General features: G+C 37.4%; 2 protein-coding genes across 2 annotated transcripts in view; one reads left to right on the top strand and one right to left on the bottom strand.

Moving 5' to 3' along the window:
* Positions 1-1,246: 1,246 nt before the first annotated feature.
* On the bottom strand, positions 1,247-18,411 carry drd3 (dopamine receptor D3; the record flags this gene model as incomplete). The annotated part of the gene is made up of 7 exons (XM_081353434.1): positions 1,247-1,971; positions 4,716-5,073; positions 8,319-8,390; positions 9,636-9,826; positions 12,938-13,074; positions 14,245-14,357; positions 18,124-18,411. The coding sequence occupies 7 exons, from the start codon at positions 18,409-18,411 to the stop codon at positions 1,775-1,777; spliced, it is 1,356 nt and encodes a 451-aa protein (XP_081209560.1). The 3' UTR covers positions 1,247-1,774.
* The window catches only part of kpna1 (karyopherin alpha 1 (importin alpha 5)), a 32,649-nt gene continuing 19,131 nt past the window's right edge, over positions 4,951-18,468 (top strand). The window contains exon 1 of the mRNA XM_081353431.1: positions 4,951-5,096. Within this exon, the coding sequence (XP_081209557.1) occupies positions 5,090-5,096 (7 nt within the window). The 5' untranslated portion in view covers positions 4,951-5,089. The remainder of the gene's footprint in view (positions 5,097-18,468) is intronic.

Here is an 18,468-nt window from a genome sequence, read left to right as displayed (position 1 = left end):
CATGACACTTTTTTTTCTCTCTCACTCATCATTTTTCTCCAATCATCTGGATTCCAGCTGAGCTTTCCATCAATGCTGCTTGAAATTCAAAGTGTCTTTTTTTCCCTTGTCTGTTCAAAGCTCTGTCATTCAAGCTCTCACCCAATCAAATTGCTTGTTTCAATTCACTCACACCTTTTCACTCACTCACTTCCTTCAAATCAACAAACTGACTTATCTGCTTTCACACACTCATCTCCTTGGGTTATGTTCTTCATATTTCTCCTTCAACCTCCTCTACTCTTTTATCTTTCCAATCCAGTACTTGTTCACTAAAGGCGCCATGCATCTATTCTTTTTTCCTGTGAGGGGCATCAATTGTAGTCCTGGCACATTTCTTTTCTTAGGCATGAATAAGACATGAGGGTAGACGAAAAATCACTTTTAAATGACTTAAATACTATGTAAGATATAGCCTAGTGTAAGATGTTTTTTTCCTAGTAGTACAGGTTTTGTTGAACATGTGAGGGGACACTGGGTTCACATTATGATCTAAAAATCAAAACAAAACTTAAATTTGACAGTCAGTAAAGGTTTTTTTTTTTGTATGTATGGTAAAGACTTATGAGATCTGAATGACTGCATATACAAATACACAGTTATCCATATTATAGTTACCACTATTCAACAAGGATGCATTAAATTAATCAAAAGTGACAGTAAATACTTTAATTGTTACAACAACAAAAAAATTCAAATAAAAGCTTTTGAACTTTCTATTTATCAAAGAATCATTAAAAATGCATCACGAGCAGTGCAACAAATTTAATAATAAAAAGATAATTTATAATTCTTCAGCAGCAAATCATCATATTAGAATAATTTCTGAAGGATCATGTGACACTGAAGACTGGAGTAATGATGCTGAAAATTCCGTACATTTTAAAATATATTAAAATAGAAACGTTATTTTTAAATTAAAATCATTTAAAATAGTTTTTAAGGAATTTTTGATCCAATAAATGCAGCCTTGGTGAGCAGAAGAGACTTAAAACATAAAAATCTTAGACGACATATGAAACGTGTATTTGTATTTATGTATAGTTATATTATTTATTATGCAAAATGGGCATAATGCCTCTGTGTATATATTTCAGATGACACCGGGGCTCATGGAGATTCAATGTAGCTTTAATTCACAGCACAAAACCATATTTCATCCATAACAATCATGACCATCTCTTCTTTTTTCTCTCCTGATATGCAGTTGGATCACGAAGCCGGCCGGCCTTAGACGGGAGAAACCGTTAAAGGTACAACACAGTCTTCACGCTCCTTTGGTCCACCTGCTTTATGTTCCCTTTGACAAATCACTAGCCTTTGCTGCCACATAAATTGTTTTCTTAGCTGTTTTACAACTGAAGAGTTTCAGGCAAAACTCAACTCAGCTTAATTCAATCATGATGACCTCAGAATTCGCCTGCATGCGAGAAGGTGTTGAGATGGATATTAAGGTCTAGAATGTATTCTAGGCTTTTTTGTCTGACGTGAAGCCGCAGTTGGAACTCCAGATTGGTCCATCCTCTAAAAGTGAACTATAGAGTTTGGATGAATGCTAATCCACCAATTGCAAGCGTGATGTACTTTGTAGCGAAAGTAAAATAACCTTGAACACATTCAGATTATTCAAGGCCTTTATTCATATCCTCTGCATATGGCACTTTGCATCCAAAACTAGAATCCATAATGTCTGGAAGCTGCATTGAGCATTATAATGGGAGTGGAGCCAATGGTTTTAGCAGCTCAAGATTTTAATAAAGGCTCTGCGGAACTCCGTGTTGAACGTGGTGTAGATGATTGGATTGAGAGCGCTGTTGACGTAGCCGAGCCAAGTGAAGGCGCTGTAGAGCTCAGGAGGAACATGGCAAGCTCTGCAGTGAGTGTTTAGGATGTGGGTCACAAAGAAGGGAAGCCAGCAAATAAGAAAAACCCCTGCGAGACAAAAAAGAAAAGAAAAGCATTCTTCAGTGGAATACAAAAGGAGAAATTGAGGAGGGTGGTGGTCGATCTTTTCCATGCACCAGAAATATCATAAATGTGTCTATCACTTTATTCCTAAGTCTTTTGAAACCAGTGCAAAGCTTTGTGTGAAAAACATACAGAGCCCCTAAAGGGACATGGTGAAGGGAAAAAATATGAGAAGGAGGAAAAAATAATTGTCAGTGCTTTTGAGAGCTTTTCAATGCTCTCCCAAATGTTTTGCGTTCCCCAGAGAAATTTTGCGTTCGCTGGTAAACCTTATGAGCTCTTTTTGAGAGTGAACGCAAAGTTTCTCTGGGAACGCAAAACATTTGCGAGAGAAAGCAAAAGCATTGACTTATTATTTTTCCTCCCAACTCATATTTTTATTCCACCTCCATGTCCCTTTAGGGAAAACAGACCACGTTTAGGTATATTAAGAGTTCATGAAATAGGTAGCGATTCACTTTTAATCTAAACTAACTAAAAATCCTTTACTGTATTTAAAATAAATCTGAAATAGATTATAAATATTAGATGAAAAACTTAAATTAGAAATGTTGCTCTGACAATTGAAATAAATTCAACTAAAATGAAAATAAATAAATTGAAGAATAAAAATAAATGAAGAAATTGAAAAATAAATAAATTGATTTCAAGCCAAATAGAAATTAAAAATGAATACAAAGCAAAATTACTAAAACTTAAGTTCAAGTGAAACCTGAAAATATAAAAACAAACGCTAATTCAAATATTTAATGATAATTATAATAGTGTATATAAATAATTCTAAAATAACACTGATTCATTTGTTAATGAATTGTTCTTTTGAGTCAGATCTTTTCAATGAATCAGCTGATCCAGTTCACAAAAGTACAAAATCACATATATGTGAAAAACAGTATGGGAAAAGAGTAGTAAAAGAGTAGTAGCAAAAAGTACCCCGATGACCTAGACCTAATTACTGTACCTACTCAGAGAGTATTTGATTTCGGACGCAGTCAATGATTCATTTAGAATCAGACTGATTCAGTTTTTGAGTTCTCACTGACTCAATGAACCGGTTGCAGTGGCAAACTGTATCAGTAGATAATGACTTGTACATTTTGGTCTGTTGCTCACATAAAACTATTCAATAACTTCAGCAGATTTTTGTGAAGCTTTTTTGCCCAGAAGAAATAAAGCCTTTTTGGGTGAACTACTCATCAAACCTCTAATTATAAAGTCTTTTTACATGCAGGTATTTTTGCAAATGACAAATAGCTTTGTTGAATTGACCACAGGCAAAATGGTCATGTGACAACCCTGACCAATTGAGGCAGCTGAGCCATTCTCTCGATCTTAGACATCTGTCTCCATGAGTGTGATTTAATTTCCTCCTCAATTAAGCAGACATCTCAGATTACCATCACTGTCATTTATCACTTTACAGAACGCTGACTCATGGGTCATCAATTGACACTAATAGAGCCTAATTGGTTGTCTGGTACGTGATGTTTTATAAAACTAATATGTTGGAGACTGACTGTACTCTGAATGCCAGTAGCTTTATACAACACCTACAGAGTCCTCACTATTCCCCAGGTTGCAATCTGACAAACTGTTGCACATGCCAGGCACAGGCTGACTGAGCTCCATGGAGCGACTCTGCAACCCACTTTCAAAATGTCAAATGAAAAACTAAGTGAATCACTGTTTGAAAGGGTTGGAGGAATTGTCAGGACACCCAATATGAAAGGAAAACCGTTTTGAAATAGTGAAGATAAAAAAAAAAATCACAAAATCAATTTGCTGAAAGCAATCAGCAAGATGGTGAATTTCATAAATTACGTGTCCGTCCCCCACCACTTCCTCTAACTTCTGCTGCTGTCTGTCTCAACGTCCATGAAAAAAGTCTCCTCATCTGCTAGATCTGAGAGAGGGATTAATATCAGTGTTGATAATGACATACTTCAGAGGTCGAGTTAATCAAATGCAACCAAATGTACCCCTGCTACCTTCACCTGGGATTCAATCGCTGGATAAATGCTCTTTCTATTCATCAAAGAATCCTGATTTACATATTAAGCAGCACAACTGTTTTTAACATTGACGATAATAATGTTTCTTGAGCACCAAATCAACATATTAAACTGATATCTGAAGGATCACATGACACTGAAGACTGGAGTAATGATACTGATAATTCTAATTTGCCAACATGGGAATTAATTACATTTTAAAATATATGAAAGTAGAAAACATTTTACAATGTTACTGTTGTTACTGTATTTTTTATCAAATAAATGCAGCCTTGGTGGCCATGAGACTTTAAAAAAAAAACATTAAAAAACCTTACCAACCCCAACATTTTTAATGGTATTTAAGCGAGCTCTTCATGTGTATCTTTGACCTTTTAATTTTAAGTGATAATTCATTTTAATGTATTATATAATACATATATGATCTTGCCAAGGCCACCAAGGGAAAACAGATGTGTTTAACCTTCCAAGTGATGCACACAAATGGCTTTGGGCCAAAACAAGATGTAACAAGGTGAATGTAAAGTGAGACAGTTTTCAAGTTCTACATAAATTGAGTCACTGTTGTTATGAAGCTCGGGGCGACAAATGGAAGTAAAAAAACAACAACAATGACATTTTATTATGCAAATAACTACCAAACACTGTGGAGTCTGGAATAATGGAGTCTGGATTTGTACATGAATCACATCTCACCCAGAACGATGGCCAGCATCTGTGTGGCTTTCTTTTCCTTGGAGTGCATACTTCTACACCGGACCTGACTGGGACACACCATGACACTGCCGGGCGGACGCAGTGTGGTGTGTGTTCGTCCGTTTGACAACTTCTTCACCTCACAACTCCTAACTGTCACCTGCTCCTCGTCCCCACCTTCCTCTTCCAATTGGTTTCCTTCTTGCTCAGTGCGAGCAAAGGACGCCTGGCTAATACTGCAGTAGTTGAGCGTGATCACAGGGGGCAGCAGTGAGTTTTCGGCAGGGGCGGTTTGAGGCCTCTTACGGCGCAGGCAGCTGGAGAGGAGCCGCGGACGCATCACCTGCTCCGTGCTTTCCTGAACACATAGGGAGATGAAATGTAAGCATGCAAACTTCAAGGTGTGCTAAACATCTTTATTCCTTCTAGCATGTCTGTTCTATAATTGATTAGCACAAGGAGGTATGCTGTCCTCATTTCCTCGAATAGAATGATATCGTCTCAAGGACTACTGAGTATTTTATTTTATTTTTGTTGCAATGCAAAGCTGATTTCACACCGCCTTACACATTGCAGTAGTTTTGGATCACTTTTATTTTTGACTTTGCAATTCCTTAAGAAAGGGCAATGAGCCAGTAACCTTCAGGTTGTTTTTACAGCCATATTTTATTCAATTCTCTCATGTATTTTCCTATAACACAGCATTGGCATTAAATATAAAGCAGTATTGAGTAATACACTACTTTTTTTTTATTAGACTTTTTAAATGTTTAAAAGGCTTTTTTTGAGTTTCAATCCCAGTGGATAGAAAGTCTTTCAGCTGATTTGTGTTATGGACAATTATATTAACTGGACTAGTTGAAAAACATAAAACATAAAAAACTGGTTGAAGAACTTGTTGAACAAATCTTTATCCTAAAGTATCTTTGTGTTTGTGGCCATTTGTCTTTCTTAAATTAACAAAACACACAGCAAAATATGTTTCTTAATCAGTATTTTATCTTGTTTTCTGGTAAAAATATTAACACCTCTCTAAAACAAGATAAATTGACTTCAGATAGGCTATATCTTAAATTTTTCCTAATGGTTTATTGAATTTTTCACAACCTAATGATAAATAGTTTTTGTTTTAAGCATACATGTAACAAATGTAGTCACTTTTAGGCATTTTTTCTGAATATTATATTAAACTTTTTAATATTAAAAGTAAATGTATATTATTTTATTATAAATTATATTATTCTATATATTTTTAATAGGGCTGTCAAGCGATTATATTTTTAAAATCGAATTAATTACATGATGTGCCAATTAATTAATCTAATTAATCATATATTATTCACACATCAAATTTGGCTGAGAAATTATCCCCAAAAGATCATTTCAAGTCATTGTTGTGTTAAATGAGAACAGCATCAAATAGACATTACAAAAAGTAGCTTTTAATTAACATTCATACTATCATGGTTATGGACTTTCAGTTTGTTTAATTAGTCATTTCGTTCACATGTTGTCATTTAATTAGTTAATCTTAAACTTGTCCAGCTGTTCCTTTTTAGTTCCATAATTTTTTCTTGTGTATAAACACTTCCTGTTTGGTTCAGTTTGAGGTCGGTCATTCTATGTTAGTCGTGTTTAAGTTATCCGCTTTCTTCCTGAGTATCTGAGTTTCCTATTAAGGCAATATTTTGTGAAATCATCTGTTTCAAGTCTCTTTTAATTCTAAGACTCGTGATAATTACTCAAACTTTTAGTCTACAACGGCCATGTTTTTTTTGTTTTTTTTTCAGAAGGTGCATCTGAATTGCAGATTTGTAGATTTATCAACCCGATCTCACAGCATATTGTTCGTATTTTACGAGGTGGCTAATTCTTCGTACGAATTCAAATGACCTCACTCGTAAGAATTTCTACAATTTTTTGCTAAATCGTACATATTTTACGAGTTGCCCAGTTCGTATGAATTCGTACGAATGACCTACCCCTGACCCCGTCCTTAACCTACCCATCACTGACATTACTGAGGTTTAGACAAATCTGATGAATTCGTACAATCGTACTCACTCGTTCGAATTGGTCATGAGATAGCTTTGGATTTATAGACCAAAACTGTTTGGACTGTTACAAACATTCTTTAAAATATCTTCTTTTCTGTTCCACAAAAGAAGAAAGTTATACAATTTTGAAACAACATAAGGGTGAGAATAAAGAGAATTTTTGGGCAAACTATGATATTATTATAAATGGAATGCGACTCTAATAAGAAACTAAAACTGCCAGTAGGTGGCGGTATATGTCTAAATGTGTAGGTCTAAGTCATTGAGTCATTCATTCGATTCGTTCAAACAGATTAATTCAGGAATGAAGTAGGCTAAATGGTTCTCTTTGGGTACTTCTCAATTCTTATTTGTGCATCCTCGTTTCCTTTCCTCGCGCCTCAGCTCCACTCCCTGTAGGATACGAGGGAAGGCTGCAAGGAAAGAAAATGAGAACGGAGGAATCGAATGAAAGCTTTTTTATACATTGGAATACTTGATCACTCGAGCGTCACTTCACAGCGTCATCAGCAGTGCTCTGCCCGTATGTTGTTAAAGTTTGGTTATTTAAGAAATTCATAATCAATATTAATAAAGCAAGATACCCTGTTGAAATATGTGAGATGTGTGGTTTATATAAACTGTAAAGATAAAGTATAAATTAAATTATTGTGACCTATGTGAAGGGGGAGGAGAATTTATACGTGCGCCACGTTTAGTCGATAAAACTCTTCCACAAAGGATACACCCGTGTATCCTCGCTTATCACTCCTCAGGAAGCCTCCTCACTCCTCGATCCTTTCCTCCTCGTGGTGCACTTTGAGAATTGAGATGTTCTTCAAGATGGCTGAGCTCGATCGGTTTCCGGGTCATAGGATGGAGGACAGAGGGACGAGGAGACGAGGAGGGACATTGAGAAGCACCTTTAATGAATGGGCCATTGAATCGTTGGTTCACCCAATTGATTCGGTCAAAAAGCGAATACATTCAGAAACAAAACACTGCTGTGTTGCTTGGAGACAATAGTTCTGCTTTGGCTTTAGCAGGTAATATTTTTGTTGGAAAAATTGAACAAAAACAGACAATATTGTGTCTAAAACATAACACAATATTTACTCCTTATTTATTGAACTATTAAAATCAACTTCACTTTTGCACTTGTGCTATTCGGAACAAAAGCCTCCGAACTGACAGCATTTCCTATGGCTCTCTACTAAAGCCTGTTACTCCCTAACTTTGAAGTGACTCTTGTGGATACAGTTTAAAAAAAAACAGAAGTGCCAGTGAAGGGAGTAAAGCACCAGCCAGAACAACTTGGGGGCCAAACGTCAGAGTCACAAATTTCCAGTTCATAGCTTACAGCCAGCAGGGATAAGTCTGTGGAGGCACGTCGACAGAAACACACCCGCTATGCTAAATCAGGAAGGAGAATGCTGCCAGCAATCTCAAAATACCTTGTAGGATTTCTTCACAGAGTCTTTTGCTCTGAGAAGGCTCATTTCATGCAAGATTAGAGTAAACACACACATTTCTATACACGCATGCAGGCACACAATAGTATACGCACATTTATCACATTGATCCTGATGGGGGAAAGGTCTCTTTTCTCTTTGTGAGTGCCATCTTGTAAACACGTCTCCTGTGGAGAGATGTTAAAGAGTCAGCGGGTGGAAAACAAAGGCAATGCAAAAGCATGCAAAACAAATTTGGGAAGCAGCTTTATAAATGTAAAAAGACAGGAAAAGATGCCTGAAGCAAGGCAGGGAAAATGAAGAAGGGCGCTATGGAAAAAGAATCAAAAATCAGTTTTCACTGGATTCCAATAGTAGGCTGTGATGCTTCACTGAAGCTCATTATATGACTGGAATGGATCATCTATTTTATATTTCATCCATATTTCAGTTACTGACAACAATTTTAATTAGTTTTAGTTCACAATAACAACCGCAACCTTGAAACTATTTGAACATTGGTACTCTCCGTCTGTTTAATTATAAGTGACAAGTTATGCCTATAAAGTCCATGAACCTTTTGTATTTTAATTTTTTTTTACACAACCTTGGGCCCCATTAACATTTTTCATATGAAAAAAGAGAGACATTTTTCAAGTTTGTCCAGTGTTTGTCTTCCAAACAATATATTATTTTGTGTCCCACAGAAAGTCATAAGTTTGGAACTGCTGTACATCAGGGTGAGTAAATTACAGAATTTTCATTTTTGAGAGAACTATTTCTTTAATAAAAAAACAACTGAAAGCTGATTGTTTAATTTAAAATCTGAATGGTACAAAATCAATCAAGTTTTATTTATAGCTCAAATACTTTTTAAGTCTATGCTCGGACGTAATTTTCTTTATTAAAATTAGATAGGACGGGGAAAAAAGATTATAACAGTCTTTTTAACAGGAAGAAAAATATTCAGGGCAGTCTACAAAGCCTTTTCTCCATATCAAATTTTGCTCCAGTTAGCTGGAACTAAATCTTGCAATAAAATTCCTAGGGCGCGCAGCAGAATGGCTTTGCTGGAACTTTTCCAAAGACCTGATGTGCATCTCACTTTCACATGAGGCCAATGATGCAAAGGTCCTATCCGCTGATCTGGAATGTTGTTTCACTGAATAAAACCACCCAGTAATGTTTCCTAACAAAGACAGACTGTATTCCAAGCTTCTTTGAATTTAAGTGAAATGTAATGCAGTGTTTCGATCCAAGATAGCCTGAGTTGGAGCTTAAATGCATTTCCAATCTATACTTACCACCGGTAACAGATACATCTAGTCATTATGCTCTGTTATTGGTGGATTATGTGTGTTTTAAGTAGAGTAGATAATCCAAAACAGCTTGAGGAGATTATGTGTAGATGTGAAATGTGAGAAAACTCTTACCGCTGATGGTGGCGCGGATGCTGGCTGAACTTTGCCACCTTGACGGAAGGTGATTCTCTTCCGTCTTCGTCTGAGAAAGATGTAGATGCGGACGTAGACCAGAAGGGTCACCACGAACGGCAAGTAAAACGACACCACGGAGGAGTAGATCACAAAATCGGGATTTGAAATCGAGCACACTGCAGGGTCATCTGCAAGAAACACATGCAACACATCATTACTGCAAAGTGCGACTGTCACGATTATGTTCTGTTTAGTTGTTCCTGTAGTGTCTGTATGAGTTCTCGTTAGTTTCTATGGTTACTGATTAGTAAATATTTGACTGGCTGTTCCTGTTTAGTTCCTTCATTTTACTACTTTCCCTGTTCTGGTCAGCCCTTGGTCGGTTATTGTTTGTGTGAATGTGAATGTTCCTCCTGAGTTTGCTATTAAAGACTGTATTTCATCATATCCTTAGTTTTGCGCTTTTTACAGCCACCGTACCACTTAAAAACGAGTAAAAAGAAAAAACTATGGAATCAACAGACACCCCCCCCCCCCAAAAAAAAAAAAAAAAACGGAATATGTTGGGGTATTTGAGCTGGATGCTCTGACACGGCGGCCTCTCCCTCACAGCCTGCGAACCCAATGCAGCCTCAGAGGTTGTTCCAGAACCAGAGCCGGATTACATCAAAGCCCCAGAGTCTACGCATGCCGATCAGTCCATCTCAGAGCCAGGAGTGGACCTAAACCTTATAGATCTGTGGTCCTCGGATCAAGTCCCCAGCCTTGAATCCTCGTCTTCTTCGCCGTTCCCGTCCGGAGATAATCTTCTTCCGCCGATATTCGCACCTGATTTCCTGGCCCCATCTCCTCCGCTGGTTACGGCCAGTCTCCTGGATCCGTCAGCACCACTGGTGTCGTCTAGCTCCTCGGCTCTGCCCCTGCCTCTTGCTCCTTACGGTTCGTCAGCTTCGTCTCTGGCTTCTCCTCGACCAACTCGGCATTAGGCCAAGTCCCCGTCTCCACCTTGGCCTGTCAGCCTGTCGGCTGCGTCCCAGCTCTGCGTTCCTCATCTTCACCATGGCCTGTCTGCCCTAGGACTCCTCTGGGCTCCCTCATCCATCTGGAATGGATCAGCCTCGGTCGGTTGGCGCTCAGCTTCTGCTATGGACTTCCAGGTCTCTGGCTGTGCCCTCACCCTCCATCCCTTCGGCTCCACCAGGCTTCTCCTTCCCTCTGGCTTCTCCATCGTATTCGATTGCTCGATCGCCGCCCTGGTCAGTCGAGTCCCCGTCTCCGCGAGCCAGCAGCTTCACCTTGGGCTTCCGAGCCGTGGATGTTGCCCTGGTCCTTCAGCCTCTCTGCTCCGCCGCCCAGCCCTGCAGCCAAAGTTCCACCCTGGCTCCTCCCACTGTCGGCTCCACCATGGTGTTTGTCTCCGACTTCTACTGATAGTCCCTGTCCATCACCAGCTCCACACCCACCTCGAAAGCCCCCTCCCTCCTCTATTGGACATAATACGTTGCGAGGACGCACCTTTCAGAGGGAGGCGTAATGTCACGATTATGTTCTGTTTAGTTGTTCCTGTCATGTCTAAACAAGTTCTTGTTAGTTTCTATGGTTACTGATTAGTTCATCTTTGTCCAGCTGTTCCTGTTTAGTTTCCTCAATTATGTGTATATATTCTTCCTGTTCTGTTCAGCCCTTGTTATTGTTTGTGTTGGATGTGAATGTTCCACCATTCCGTGATAGCGACTCAACAGTAGATACATTTTGAATTTTGTTGTGATTCTTTTGTTTGTTGTTTTTGTAAAATATTCCATTGTATAGCAATATAATTAAGATTGAATATCACAGATATGAAATAATAAATAGTGTGGATGTATGTAATGATGCCAGCTGTGTCAGTATAATCGAATACTCTTATCAGCAGTAATCGGCGACGTATAAAATTGTTTCTGCGCCAACATAATTAGACCCTCAAAGTCCTTCCCTCCCATCTGCAGTACATGCAGCCCAAGCAGAACAAATCGCATGCATATCTAGGAGGCTTGCGTGTGTGTGAGAGATGACATTCATTATATCTCACCGTGAAACTAATTAACTGATTACTCTAATTAAATGGATGATTCATTTCTTCGCAAAGTAATTTATTGACATCTGATGGTAGCTCACTAAAAGCGTGTAAAGTAGGTGACATACAGTCAAGCTACCCTTTTAAAAAATAGATACACTACAAACTATTAAAGACAAGATGCAAACTAGACTAAAGCTATAACTTAAAATCTGAGTTAAAGTTGTTTTGAGTCAATGGAAATGACACTATACTACTAAGATTTTTTAAAATGTATTTCAACTCTTATGCTCACCAATTAAGGCTGCATTTGATCAAAAATACAGTAAAAACAGTAATATTGTGAAGTATTATTACAATTGAATTTTTATTTTATTTTAGTATATTTCAAAAATATATTGTAATGATTCTGAAGGATCATGTGACACTGAAGATTGGAGTAATGGATGTTGACAATTCAGCTTTGCCATAAATTACATTTTGATATATATTTAAATAGAAAACTGCTGTTTTAATTTGTAATGTTTCCCAATATTACTGCTTTTACTGCAATTTTGATCAAATAAATGCAGCCTTAGTAAGCATAAGTGACTTTTTTTAGATTCAGATTTTTGTCCAATCAAATGCTCACAAGTACTAACAAGTAGCAAATCAAGTCCATGCCTGAGGTAACTATTGGCTATTACAGAACACATCCCTTCATTATGTTGTCTTCCTTCCTTCCGTCCTTCCTAAAAAATTACATGATCAATAAGTTATGGCAAATTTTTTACATTGCTTTAACTCATCAAAATAAGTTAAGCAATTTTTTTTACTTTTTTTTATAAGATATACAAGATTACACATTTTAAGTCAGTTTAAAGTAATTTAAGTTGAAATGACTTAAACATTCAAGTTGATTGAACTTAATTTAAGGCAGCAAATTTTTTCTTTTTTTCTTTTTTCATTCTTTGCAAGACACAGATTTATGCCACTGCCAATACTTTTGGCCACAGCTGTATATAGCTAACCCCATTTGCTATGAATTAGGCCTGTACAAGATTTCATCCCTGCAAGCAATGATTTCACACTATTGGACAAGTGCAGTGGTTCTCAACTGGTTTTGCTTCAGGAAGCAGATTGTATTTGGCAAGCTAACAATGCATAATAATATGGTAATTTGCATGTGTTTGCATTTTATTTAGCATTATTTATTAGAGCACCAATGACCCTTGAGTCACAGCCCACCAGTTGACTTGGAGCTCACCTGTAGTGTTGAATCCAAACAGTAGAGGGCAGGAGACTGCAAAAGCGAGGACCCAAACTGTAGCAATCATAACGGAAACCCTTTTGCGGGAGCTGTGAGTGGTGTTGTATAGCACGGGCATCACCACAGCCGTATACCTTTACAGAAGGAAGAATTCATCTCAGAGAAATTTTGGGAATAACTGATCAGGAAAAGGTCACACTCACTGAAGCACGAAAGTGTGAGTTATGAGATTAAATGAAAACTTTTAAATGACCCCACAAAGTATTTTTGAATATACATCCGTTCTGATATGAAAGAAAATATCAAAGTCAATTTCAGATAAGCTTTCACTGAAATGCTTTTTTTTCTGGATCTGCCATGAAGCGTTAAAAAGAAAATATCAGATTAAAAATTAATAAGCCAGGACGAAAGAGAACGTGCAACATCTTTGCAATGAAAAGAGATTAATTATGCTCGACCCCTATCAGCAGGATGATATGCAATTGTATTAGCTTTTCATGATAGTTTTTTTTATAACTGCAGCAGCACACTGCTTTTATAAGTAGAATACCAGAGGAAAGAGGGGGGAGAACCAGGCTAGTCTGAAAGGCATAATCAACCTAAATATATGCCTTTCTCTCCCCCTGGCTGAATACATTTCCCTGCACTCTGTATCATACATCTTTTTGTCTTTTCTACTGAATCGTTTTCTCAAAGCCTTTCCATTTCGTCCTATTTGATCAGGCCATTACACCCCCCAAACCCAATAATTAAACTTCTATATGTTTTCACACTCATGCCATGCAGTCAAAATTAAAACATAGGCCCCTACCTGCTCTATCTATGAAGGTGTTAATGACGCACCTGTCACTGCAGGGATTTGCTGATACCATATTAAAGGAATATTTTGGAGTTGAAAGCTCGAACAGCATTTGTTGATAACCACAAAAATGAATATTCACTCTCTCCTCTTTGTTTGCTGGGTGTATCTCGCCTCATGGCGAGATCGCTCACCGCCTCTCCTCTGCGTACAGGACAGATCCATTATTTGATTATATTTGAATGTTAATCTTTGATGTTGTTTATTATCTTATGTGTAATTGTTGTTCGTTTGACTTTCCTATTAAACCTTTATGGCGTGATTGGACGTCAGAAATGCAATCAATCGTCTGTGATTTTTGATATGTTCGGTCTTTAACTTTTGTCGGTTTTAAACGGGCTAAAGTTGGTTAAGGGCCGTAACATATTATTCACAAAACCTGGAATATTCTTTTAATAAAAAGGAACCACAAAAAAGAAGTACACATTTATTATTATCCCCCTACCTGTCGATGCTGATGGCACACAGGTTGAGAATGCTTGCAGTGCACATCATCACATCCAGGGTTACAAAGACATTGCAATACAAGCGACTGAAGAGCCAATCTCCGCCAACCACCTGCACAGGTACAACATGGTCATATTAAGGGACTAGATGCACAAAAAAATTTTAAGGAAAAGGATATACATATGAAATATGTCTAACTAAGCGACTTCTAGTCACACTGCCTCACTGATTCTCCAATGCAAGTAAGGAGAGAACTCTTTTTGAGAGTCTCAGCTTTTATCCCAAACTCCCTTTGCAAATAATGAGTGCTCCACAGTCAGACAGACTCTTGGTCCATCTCTCAGAGGGTCTACGACGATAGTGTCCATCCAGGTGGCAAGGGAGATAATAAAGCTCCGGCAGAGATGAATGGGCTGGCTGCATGCTCCTGAATCTGCTAGGTATGTGTAGAACGTCCAGACAGGAAGAATCGTCTTTTCTCCCTTACTGGCACTAATCATGAGCGGCACAATGCCTCCTACTACAGCCATTCACAAGATGTGCTGCCAAATTTAATCGAGTAGGAATGCAGTCTCTGAATGAATGTTTTTAACTGAATCACCAAACCCAGGGAAGAGTGAAGGGAATTTGATATTACACTGTGAAAATTATAGTGTAGTTGCTGTAACTGTAAAATTAATCAGGTTGATTTAGTCATACTAAATAATATTTAAACAAAAGGTGTAACGTTTGCCAATTAAAGGGATTTGCCAATTTCATTTGGGCCCCAAAAATGAAAATGATGTCATAATTTACTCACCATCAAGTTGTTCCAAACCTGTGTGAATTTCTTTCTTCTGCTGAAGACAAAAGAAGATTTTAAAGAATAGGGGTAACCAGACGGTGGACGGTATACTATAGAAGTCAATGGCTACAGTCAACTCTCTGGTTACCAACATTCTTCTTTTGTGTTCAACAGAAGAAAGAAATTAATGCAGGTTTGAAACAACTTGATGGTGAGTAAATGACATAATTTTCATTTTGGGGTGAATTATCCCTTTAATTTAACATTTAATGTTAAAATATTTTAGGCTAATTACTGTGTAGATCAAATGCTTAATGAATTGTAGCTCTGAAAGTAAAACTGCTAATGTTTCTGATGGATTCAAGAGTTTAACCCTTTGTCCATAGCAAAGGGTAACTAACTGTTCTTCAACCCTGCTCCTGAAGGACCCCCAACACTGCACGTTTTCTTTGTCTCCCTAATCAAACACACCTGATTCAACTCATTAACCCATGTGATAATGAGCTGATGAGTTGAATCAGGTGTGTTTGACTAGGGAGACAAAGAAAACGTGCAGTGTTGGGGGTCCTTCAGGAGCAGGGTTGAAGAACACTAGAGGACATATTGAATGAAGTACGACTTGACAGATTTGAGAACCATTATCTACTGCTCTCCAGTCTATAAGCTTTCAGATAATATTGATTTAAGTCTCGTTTCTTTTGTCAATGTCAAGTAATCAGCTATTGATGTAAGAAAATAATTGGAAATCTTAACTGATTATAGCACAGATTTGTGTCCCTTAATGGAGACAGTGGGAAATAAATTGTAAGATTTAATTAATGAATTTTCATGGACAAAATGCAGTCATTTCAACAGGAATTCTCACAATCTGGAATTTCTCTTGAGGACGTAAGATATCCCCAAGCAGATTTCACAACAATTCACCGTGTTGATAAAGCTGCTTGGTTTGAAAGTGACTTCTGTGTGAGCTTCAAATCGCTACACTATTGACAATAGACAATTGTCCTGGTTTTACTAATGAAATTTCACGAATGTGACGGCACCATAACATGGCTTTGTCCATTCAATCATTATGTGTAAGGCACAAAGTGATGGTGACGAAAAAACTGTTTTTAAAGTATACTTTAACTTTTCCAGTATTGAGTTTTCTCAATAACTACATATGTATTTTTAATTTCTGAGTTGAGGGAATGAATCGGTTCATCCTAAACAACCCTCTTCCTTATATACAACGTTGGGAAGTCTTGTTCATTCTAGTGATTCGGCTCATCCTAAATGTTCATGTCTCATATAACGGTGGAAAGTCAGATTCATTCTAGTGAATCAGTTTGTTCGGATGGTTCATAACAGATTAAAAACATTACACACAAATTTGAGTCCCTGGAATATGTTTTCAACTCGCTGTAAATTTACCTGTTCAAGATTGACACTGTCACCCAAATTGACATTATTCACTCACTCGATCAAAAAACTGCTTAAAAGAATAGTTAATTTCCACAAACAATGCCTACAAGAAATTCCACAAGAATTTCCAGTCTATTTCCTTGTACATGTCATTAAGTTACCAGGCAATACTTAAAAACACCTTATCTAATTTATTTGTTGAGTTTCTTTTAATTAGGGGGTTCAAGCATGTAGCACTGAAACCCTATTATAATTGTTAGAATTTCTCCCCTAAAAGTGATCGGGCTGACCAAACCATAAATCATAGAGACTTGAAACTTTTGAGGGATGGTAGTACCCTCCCCATTTGGCTCATAACTCCTAAACCATTCGACGCAGACTGTGTCTTATATCGCGAAATTGGCTAAATTTTCTGGTATTTGTGATTTTTCTAAAAAACTATTGCGAACTTGTCCAGTGCAGAAAGATTCTCTGGAGCCTGTTTGTCAATATATATATATATATACATATATATATATATATATATATATATATATATATATATATATATATATATATATATATATATATATATATATATATATATATATATATATTTAAGTCAAAATTTCCATTCACATCCACGACGGGATGCCAAAACGTTTGAAGTGGGTGTGGCCACTTTGACTAAAATAGCTAAACCTGTGGTTGATTGTGGTTTAACTTTTCTAACTTTAGTTAGTGTGTAATGTTGCAGTTTGAGCATAAACAACATCTGCAAAGTTACAATGCTCAAAGTTCAAAGCAAAGGGAGATATTTCATTTTAAAGAAATTGCTTTTTAAGGACTACAACAAACGGCTGGTAGGGACTACATGACATTCCTCCATGGTTAGTGACATCACCAACCCTAAAATTTACATAAACCCCTCCCCCAGGAATGCGATTTATAGATTAGAGATAGAATATGCTAATCAATTAGAAGATAACTGATACACATAAGCAACATAAATTCATCAACTAACCATTCTGAAACGTCCTGTTGCATTCTACATGCTGTTACTACTTGAGTCTATCAATCATTGTCTGAATCGGGTTTGAACATAAAAGGCTAAAAGTTTTTGAAATTTTCAGTGCATGTTCATGTGAGTGCAAGCTCTTGAAGCTCCGCCCTCTGTGCCGGGAGCAGCAGCTCATTTGCATTTAAAGGAACAGTCACAAAACGGTGCGTTTTGGCTTACCCTCAAAAAGTGACAATTTTAACATGCTATGTAAAAATATCTGTGGGGTATTTTGAGCTAAAACTTCACATACACACTCTGGGGACATCAATGACTTATTTTACATCTTGTGAAAAGGGCATTATACCACCCCTTTAAATATCGGAAATTATTTCAAAAACCTACTTTCGCAAACTATAGTCTTAGGTTTTTGGCTCAAAGTCGATAACTGTTAAAAAGCTTTAAAACTTATATTTCCTTAATAAATTGCCTGTACTGGCTGTAAATGGTCTTTTCCATATGATCTAAGAGGTTACATGCTTGCTAAATAAAACAAAATATCTTTTTATGAATGTGCTTAAAGGCCTTAAAGTGCTCGAACCCTGAAATATAGCTCGCAGCTACATTTACATTTAGTAATTGTTATTGTTAATACCAACAACAAAAAAACACCCTGAACTATAGGCTACAGCAAGTTCTGGTGTACTCACTTCCAAATAGACGGCCCAGGGCATAACCAGTGAAGCAACCAAGAGATCAGCAACTGCCAGACTGACCACCAGGTAGTTGGTGGTGGTCTGGAGAGCCTTCTCACGAACCACAGCAATACACACTAGAACATTCCCAAATACAATAGCCAGGATAAGTAGGGAATAGAGCATGGCATAGTAATTCCTCTTCCCATCTTCAACGCCTGATACCAGGCTGTAGTTTCCTCCAGAAGTTAGATAATGTTCTGACTCATTCCACAGCCATTCACTGCTGCTAAACATTGCCATGAGTGTGGAAGATCTGGGAAGAGAGAACAGTTTTTCACTTTTGGGAATCAAGAACAT

The sequence above is a fragment of the Scardinius erythrophthalmus genome (assembly GCF_964197995.2).
Source record: "Scardinius erythrophthalmus genome assembly, chromosome: 22".
NCBI classification, from domain to species: domain Eukaryota; kingdom Metazoa; phylum Chordata; class Actinopteri; order Cypriniformes; family Leuciscidae; genus Scardinius; species Scardinius erythrophthalmus.
This window is presented reverse-complemented; position numbering and strand designations above follow the sequence as displayed.